Below are 9,164 nucleotides of genomic sequence, written 5' to 3' on the forward strand. Positions count from 1 at the left end.
TAGTAATTGCATTGACTAATAAGGGTATATTTGAAAATATCTTTATAACAACACCTTAATTTCATAAATTAACACTTGAAATTGAAAAAAAAAATTTCAAAACGGACACTTATTAAGAAAGGGAGAGAGCAGAAAGAAGCCCAAAATGTCCAAAATGCCTTCTCTAGCATCTGAGTAGGGACGGCGTTCTTCCTCTCTTCTTCTTTGCCAATTAGAGACGAGAGTCGGTAGATTATCAAAGGTAGATGAGAATGAGAGGCGGAGAGCTCTAGTGTTTGCCAAAATTCAAAAGCTGTACCACTGGGGTCATGCTTCCAAGCAACAGGGCTGTCATTTTGATTTCATGGTTTTTTGGTGCATGAAGATTCATGTAAAAGGAAAGCAAATTGATGATTGTTTTTGTCAAGAATTTGGCAATAATGATGTTTGTATATGTAAAACGCATGCATCTTATCATTAATTACTGGCACTAGTACATAGTACTATGTTTCTGTCAATATTAAATTTTTTACTAAAAAAAAAATTGTTTCAATATTGGGAAAGATAATTATAGCCAATAGGGTGACGCCAAATTCTAATTAATTAATCTAATGGACATATTAATTTGCCAGACCAAAAGACCCAACTCTTCTTTTACTTTTGCCACAATTTAACAGCAAACCACAGCATAAACTAGCATCTGGCAACCACAGGACACTTGCCCTATTGCTTTCTTTCTTTTCGTTACCAACTTCTAATAACCACAGATTCTTTTCCAGCTATTCTCCCTAGTTACATATTTAAAACACTGAATTTACACCAACAGGCCATATGGAAACTTCAACTATCCTGCCATAATAATAATAATTTGTTGTTATTCTTGATGATTATTTGTTGAGTTGGGAGTTATTTGAGAGTGATGCAGCTGGGTTTGAAGCAGGTGTCCAAAATTGTGCATTCTTCACCTTTGATACACTTGCCAGCACAGCTAATGGGGTCACATCTCCTACAATTGTCACCTTCTTTGCTGCAAAATCTATGCTGTACGATCTCACACCTGCTCATTTCATCATCAACCCATTATGACTCCCAAATTCCTGTTTAATCTAATAACTAAATTTCTTATGAATTCATATTTGATAATAAATTTTTAATTTTTGCCAATCAAAATATACCTAAGTTTCAAAGTAAAGCTGAGGTAGTGTTAAAAAAAAAAAAAGTAAAAATTCAGAAGCAGAGCTCTACCTTCCATTCTAGATAGATGTTTCCTCACTTTTCCTTCACAGCCTCTGCAGTGCAGTGACACTCTCAAAACTACTACCTGCAGTGCCAATCTTAATCCTTATCATTATTTTTTCATATAAAATCTTAATATTTTCATCTTGAACCAGAAGAAGATCTCTTATAAAGGTGAAACGAACCTGGTTTGATGGCCTCTCCGAGTTAGAATTTGAAGATGGTTTTGAAATGGAATCTTGTCGTTTTGAATTAGCTTGAGCTGATTGACCATTGAGTTCTTTAGGATCCGATAACCCATCAAGAAAATCTTTTTCGCTCAAAAGATATCGAGACGATCCAGGAGGAGTGATAAAATCACCACGTTTGGCCCCACTCTTCCTAATAATGCCACCTTCTTTACCCACACTGCTAGAAGAAGAATCCTTCTTATGAGCAATACCATCTCCGGCTGCCGTGGAAGAGCCTTTCTTGTCTTTCCGATCAATTGGCTTTCTGGGGTTTTTGCTCTTGGTTTGATCATTGTCTGTCTTGTTGATAGCTGCTGCTGGAGGCTCTTTCTTGGTCTTGTGAAGAAGATGGTAAGGTTGGGGATTGATGGGTGGTGATTGAGAAGTACAAGGAGCTAATGTGAGAGCTCTGGGAGTTCTTTTCTGGTCTCTGATTATGGGATTGTGGCGGTCGATGGCTCGGCCGGCGAGTGGAATGATCGGTGGCAAGGAAGAGGAGGAGGGTTGATCCATGCTCATGCAAATATCTGTTGAAGCTTGAGAAGCACAGAAGATATCAATTCTTTTCATCTTTGGATGTTGATGATAAGAGAAGGATCAGCTAGTGGTTAGAGAATCTGCATCTGTAAAAGAGAGAGAGAGAGAGAGAGAGAGGGAGGAACTTATGAAAGAAGGTTTGGTGGTTTCTTCTTTTATGCTTGAACTAACTGGATAGAGCCACAGAGGAAGAAGAGTGAGTGCAGAATTTTATCACAATGAGTGGCAAGGATCCAGTGTGGAAGTTTCTACTTTTCTTATTCATTTTTTTGATTTCTGATTGCTTCATCATTATCAAAACCAATTTTATCACTGCATATGATTTCTTTTGTGATTTATTCATTTATGTATTTTTAATTCATCTGAACTTCACCCTTGTTTTCAATGAAAATAATTTTTTTTAAAAAAATTCTTACACAATAATACGTGATGCTTTATTTTTTTAAAATAATAATTATTTAAATCAACTTATTTTTTTATTCTAAATGTAAAAATTAATTTGAAAAAATAAATTCTTATCAAAAAAATATGAGTACGGAAACACAAAAGGTAACCTTTATGGTTGCCTTGCAACTACCTTTTGTAATATCCTATTAATTTTTATTTAATTTTAATATAAATTTTTAAAATTTACATATTTAATCTAATAATAAATATATTTAAATAAATATAGAAAATTTTAAGTTTTATTTAAAAAAAAATAAATTCTTAATAAATTATTAATTTTAAATTGCGAAAGCTTTTTAGATCACCTTTAAGTAGGATGATTTCTATATTTATAAAATTTAATATATATTTTATTAAATTTAAATATTATATTTCAAAATTTTCTATTTAAATTTAATATTATAATTTTTAATTATACGAGTGAATAATATACTAATTATATAATTTATTTTTAAACTCCATTTATTTTATAAAAAATAATTTATATTTAAAAAATATTTTTTAATGAGATAATTTATTTTTTATTACTTAATTTTAATTTAAAAAATAAAATTTATTAAAATATTTATATATAAAAATCTTAATAAAGATGTAAAATTGTCAAAAATAATTTTATTTTTTTAAAAGAAAATTTTTTTTCTTTTGATCAAGAAAATATTTTTTATTAATTAAACTTCAAATATCAGAAAGAAAATATTTTTTTGAAATAGTTGGAATTTTAAATACTCATTATACTAGTAAGTTTTTAATTAAAAATTATATATAAAAGAATATAATATCTTTGCTGAAAATTATATATGTAAAATATATTTTAATATTAATATAATTATCGTTTAAATGCTGATATTATTATTTTTATTATTGTTTTAATGTTAAAAAATTAAAATGATTTACTATTTTAACTCAAGCGTAAAAATATTTATATATATGCAATAATTTTAATTTAAATATAAATAAAAATTGAAATAAAAATAAAATTATATCGAAATTATTTAAAAATGCAGCAGAATAGTATTAAAATTTAATACCACATTGGATATTTCAAAATAGAAAAACAAAAATTTAGATTTAATTCTGATTCTTAATTTAAACTGTGTCAGAATGATAATTAAGATAGAAATCATGGAATTTAGAGCCCAAATAAAAATGGGATGGAGAGATTTTGGCATCAAACTCAGGAGTAAATAAATTATAAATGCAGCAGATATTGGTGTTCGGACATGGCCTACAGATTTAATGAATATTTCTCAGCAAGCTGTCTATGAATTCAATTTTCGAGTATAGACAAATTAGGGTTTGGATACGACAAAACTAACGGTAAAAATCTCAGCCACACAGCCGGCCCATTTTTATTATTTTTTTAGGGCAATATATATTAGTGCTTATTTTAAAAATTTATAAAATAAATTCATTTTTTTTTTTAAAAAAATTAATCTAAAGATATTATTGTGAAGTTTAAATAATAGTATTCTAAGTCCAAATGTAAAACTGTTAGTCTTAATATTATTAAAATAATAATTTAATAGGATTAATTATTGTAAATAAAATTTAATTTTTTATTATATATGATAACACATTTTTATAAATAATTTATTTTATATTTAATAAAATTATTATAAATAAATTGCAGTTTAATCTTTTTAATTTAATGAAATATAATTTTTCATTCCTCTATTTTAAAAAATTATTAATTTAATTATCATAATTTTTAAAAATTATGAGCTTAATCCTTACCATTAATATTTCAGTTAAGTCATTATTAGTCTTAGTTTTTTTAGATTGCTCAATAAAACTTAAAATTTAAATATCTAAAGTGATCTTTCAACCTATAGAATCGATTTAATCAAATATATTTAAATTAGAACCAATTAAATCTGATTTCAAAGCCAATTTTTTCATCAATTCTCAATATCAAATTATATTCTCAGTAATCCATCAATAAATTTAACAACCCATCAAAAAATTCAACAAAAAAAAGTAAGTGGATATTTAATACCCCTTCAAATTGAAAGAAAGTTATGACCTATAGTAAAATTTAGTTCAATATCTGTCTTTTTATTCAACCAAATAGATTCATTTGAGTAGTAACACATAAAAATTTTGCCTCATCTCAAAAAACACATGTAAACTAATCTACTTAAAAGAAAGGAGTTTTAGAGTTAAACTCAAGGATGACATTGCAATGGTTGTTTGTGTGAGAAAGGGTGAGTTTTATTGAACACACATCAATGGCATTAAAGAGAGATAGATGGAGAGGTTTTGCAGCGCATAGATATTATAGAAAAATATAAAAAGTTGCGATTCCAATCCATTTTTCAATAGCCAAACACGATTAAAATTTAATATCAATACAACAACCCATTAAGAAATTCAATAAAAAATCATCAAAACAATCCCAACAACCCATTAAGAAATTTCAGCAGTATATAAGAATTTCTCATCATCAACAAAAAATTCAAAAAGAATATGACATTAAATCTGAGAATAAAATTTAATAATATTGAAGGAGGCCCCTTCATGGCTCCCAGGATAAGGAGGAAACTTCAATCGACACTTCAATAATTCAGTCAGAGACAATTCAAACGCAGTCCAAGGGGAAGGCAAAGCTGGAGAAAGAGGAGTTGTCGGATGAGGCTCCAAAGAATGTCAACTGGAAGCTGATATGGACCGTACAAAGGTATAAGAAGGAGCAGGAGGAGGATTATGGGTTGGACGATACCTTACCTCTGTCAAAGAGATCTTGGCAGAAACATTTCCTGCCAAGTTCAAACTTCCAAGTTTAGACAAATACGACGGAACAGCAGATCTCGGAAGTCTCTTGGTGATCTTTAGGATGACAATGCAGCTTCAAGATGTTAACAATTTCATACTGTGCCGAGTGTTTCGGTCAACACTCATAGGTTTAGCTTATAAATAGTACCAATACCTTAGCTCAAGTACAATTCAGAACTTTACCTAATTTGCTACGTTATTAAAATCTAGGTTTATTACTTGTATACCTCCTAAAAGCTCTCTTATGACTTGCGGAAGATCCGCTAAAAAGAGGGCAAGTCTTTAAGGAGTTTTATCTCACGGTTCAATACAGAAGCAATACAAGTGAAAGAATTAAATCATGAGATAGCATGTGAAGCATTGAAAAAGGAATACATAACCTCAAGTTTATGGATTCTCTAATCAAGAACCCAGCTGCTACGTACCAATAGCTAATGAACAAAATCCAGAAGTATATCAGGCTGGATGATAAAGTCCAAGTGTAGAGAGAGGACAACAGGACAAGTCAAAAGTAAAACCAAAAGCCAGAGAGGTGAGGATACAGATAAAAGCATGGAGACAAGAACACTGCCATAAGGCGAGTAATTGCCAGGCAAGGCCATAAGGTGAGTTCCGCCACGCTATAATTTGGGTGTTAGTTCCACTAAACAAGGCATCTAATGCCAGGCCACAATGCGAGTTCCACCAGGCCATAATCCAAGTGTTAGTCCCGCTAAACAAGGCATTTTATGCCAAGGCTACAAGGTGGGTTCTGTCAGGCCATAATCTAGGTGTTAATCCCGCTAAACAAGGTATTTTATGCTAAGGTCACAAGGCGAGTTTCGCTAGGCTATAATCTAGGTGTTAGTCTGGCTAAACAAGGTATCTGATGCTAGGCCACCAGGGGGGTTTTGCCAGGCTATAATTCAGGTGTTAGTCTCACTAAACAAGACATTTTATGCCAAGGCCACAAGGCAGGTTCCACCAAGCCATAATCTGGGTGTTAGTCCGGCTAAATAAAGCATCTGATGTCAAGCCATTAGGTAGGTTCCACCAGCCTATAATCCGAGTGTTAGTCCCGCTAAATAAGACATTTTACGCAAATGTCACAAGGTGGGTTCCGCCAGACTATAATCTGGGTATTAGTCTCGCTAAATAAGGTATTTTATACCAGGCCACATGATCGGGTATTAGTCCCGCTTCACAAAAAGTCTTTAAGGTATTTTGTATCAAGCCACAAGGCAGGTATCTGTCAGGCCACATGATCGGATGTTAGTCTCGCTTCATCAGAAATTTCTAAGTCATTTTATACCAGGCCACAAGGAGGGTATCTGCTAGGCCACATGACCGAGTGTTAGTCCTAAAGGACAAAAGGCGAGTTTCTGCTAAAAATCGCCATAAGGCAAATGACCGCCAGGCGAGTCTTTGAGTGTTAGCTCCAAAAGATAGATGCAATTTTCTATCAAAAACGCCACCAGGCAGATAATCGCCAGGCAAGTCTTCAGGTTAGTCCCAAAAGGCAAAAGCGAGTTTCTGCCAAAAAGCGCCATGAGGTGGGTGTCCACAAGGCTAACGACCGGGTGTCAATCTTAATTAATAAAGTCCTTAACTCGTTATCATGACTGGGTGTTAAGTTTAGTTTATTATTTTCAAGTTATTGATTCCATAGTCACAAGAAAATCATCATTTATGATCAGGGGCAAGCAGAGCGACGCGAATGTGGAAGGCCAATCTAGATATGCCGTGTGCACACAATCGTGAAAACAACTATCACCTTCGAATCTAAAGGATCAAATACCAGTGAAGGGACCTTTGATGTAACACAACAATCACCCAAAGTAAGCCATGAGCCGTCATCATAAGATAGGGCCATATGGCAAAGGTTTGATAAGCCGATACGCGGTCCTACCCATGAAAAGAAAGACCCGGACACCATAGCACCCGGTTCTTCATCAAGGATTACCCTCTGACTCGCGGTTGTTGAAGCCGATAAAAAATAACCTTTTTAGTTATCAACAATTTTACAACTGTAGATAATGACTAAATGATCGAATCTACATGGAATTGATACTTATTTATTTTTCTTGTCAAGACCAAGTAAATAAAAAGATAATAATATAAAAAAAGGGGATTTTGATAATGTTGAGTTAAACTAGAATTGAAAGCAAGCAAGTAAAGTAAAGAATAAAGTAAAGAGAAATCAATAAAGAGAAAAGCCTAGTTGAAGATTTGGGTCCACTTTAGTTGTTGGGATTGATCATTGACACAAAGATTCTTTTATTTGATTCAATAAATTAGTTATGGAGGTGGAAGACGCTTCTCACCAACCAAATCCCTCCTTAAGCATAGATCAATTAGGGAACGTCCTCTAATTAATCACTAATCAACAAGTTGTCAAGGAATGTCCTTGGGCCTTAGGCAACAAACAACTGTCAATTGCATTAAGAGATAGAGAGACCTAATTCTAGCTACCCAAACGCATGGTGATTGTAACACCCGGCTAGACTCCGGTATCGGAATTCCTACCGTCCGGTGGAATTTCGGATGTCGGGAACTTCTAGAAGGGTAAAGACATGTTTTATAAAATGTTTTCATGAATTTTAATGTTTTAAAGTATGAAACTAAATGAGTTTTTGCATGAAAATAGCATTGGAGGAAAACCCAGGTTCGGCCGCCGAAAGTCAAGTTCGGCCGCCGAAAGTCAAGTTCGGCCGCCGAACATGCATGCGTTTTGGAGGCACGTTAGGCCCCCGAAAGCATGAGTTAGGGAAGTTCAGGTTCGGCCGCCGAAAGTCAAGTTCGGCCGCCGAACATTTGCATGGATGCGGAGGCACATTCGGCCCCCGAACGTGGCCTGGCCAGCCACTATATAAGGGGCACTTAGCCGAAATGGGCGAGCTTTCTCCCATTTTCGGCCACAGCAAGCTTCCGACTTTCCCTTTGCAAACCTAGTGTTCTTCCTCCAAATCCCCACCATTTTTCTTGAGTTTTAAGTTTGCATTGAAGGTTTTGAACTTTTGAAGCAAGTTTTGGAGCTTTGGGAACTCAGGAGCTCATCTTCTTGGATCTCCAAGTTTAGGTCGTCTCCCTCTCGATCTTCAAGAGGTAAGAGCCGATCTTAAGCTCCTTATGTGTTTTCAATAAGTTTTTTTGCTAGATCGATGGGTAGAAATGCATGTTAGGTTATATGTGGAGTTATGGGTTAACCTTGATGTCTTGGACAATGTATGTTGTTTTTGTGTGTTTGAAGTGTTGTAGTTGGGGTATTTGATGTTTTGAGGCCCCTAGGAACTTGTATGCATGTTTTAACTGAGGTATATGCATGATTGGTGAGTTTGGAGGCGAAAATGCATTTGGGAGCCAAGTTTCTGCCCTTCGGCAGAAACCAGGTTCGGCAGCCGAAGGCACTTTCGGCCGCCGAACATGGCTAGTGAGGCAGGCCTTTCGGCTGCCGAAGTTGCCCCCGAAGGGAGACTTTCGTCTCTGTCTGGGACTTTCGGCCGCCGAAGGTGCCGCCGAACATGCATGAGTTTCGTCTCTGTCTGGGAGTTTCGGCCGCCGAAGGTGCTGCCGAACATGCATGAGTTTCGTCTCTGTCTGGGAGTTTCGGCCGCCGAAGGTGCCGCCGAACCTGCCTGACTTTCGGCTCTGGAGGGACTTTCGGCCGCCGAACCTGCCGCCGAAAGTGCCCTGTCCAGCCATTTCTTGCATGTTGTTATGTGATTGTTTCATGATGTTTTAGGGGGTTTTTGGGGAGTATATTAGAATTATGTTCATGTATGTTTGGTCCCTCATTGGAGTCCACCTGTGTAGGTTCGGACCCGAGGAACCGAGGACCCCAGCAGTGAGCCAGCTGCTACAGAGTTTGTCAGAGCTAGCCAGAGGTAAGTGGAATAAACCTTAAGTTTTAAATAAATGAAATATGAATTTTGAGCATGATCCATGCATCATGAATGCCATGAGATATAATAGGTTGCTTGCATT

The 9,164-nt window shown here is 34.9% G+C and overlaps 1 protein-coding gene across 1 annotated transcript; it reads right to left on the reverse strand.

Annotated features, from left to right (window-relative positions):
• Positions 1 to 550: 550 nt before the first annotated feature.
• On the reverse strand, positions 551 to 2,161 carry LOC110620522 (protein SODIUM POTASSIUM ROOT DEFECTIVE 2). Its single transcript, XM_021764295.2, has 3 exons — positions 1,401 to 2,161; positions 1,225 to 1,300; positions 551 to 1,036 (listed from the first exon to the last, which is right to left on the reverse strand). The coding sequence occupies exons 1-3, from the start codon at positions 2,013 to 2,015 to the stop codon at positions 867 to 869; spliced, it is 861 nt and encodes a 286-aa protein (XP_021619987.1). The 5' UTR covers positions 2,016 to 2,161; the 3' UTR covers positions 551 to 866.
• Between the last annotated feature and the right edge of the window lie 7,003 nt (positions 2,162 to 9,164).

Source organism: Manihot esculenta, chromosome 8, assembly GCF_001659605.2.
Source record: "Manihot esculenta cultivar AM560-2 chromosome 8, M.esculenta_v8, whole genome shotgun sequence".
Classification (NCBI taxonomy): Eukaryota; Viridiplantae; Streptophyta; class Magnoliopsida; order Malpighiales; family Euphorbiaceae; genus Manihot; species Manihot esculenta.

Excerpts from the sequence above, each read along its gene's own strand:
- LOC110620522 (XM_021764295.2), bottom strand. The coding sequence starts at position 2,015 with ATGAAAAGAATTGATATCTTCTGTGCTTCTCAAGCTTCAACAGATATT. Across the intron at positions 1,301-1,400 it reads CGGAGAGGCCATCAAACCAG|GTAGTAGTTTTGAGAGTGTC; the intron begins GTTCGTTTCACC and ends TTGGCACTGCAG. Across the intron at positions 1,037-1,224 it reads ACATCTATCTAGAATGGAAG|GTGTGAGATCGTACAGCATA; the intron begins GTAGAGCTCTGC and ends TGAAATGAGCAG.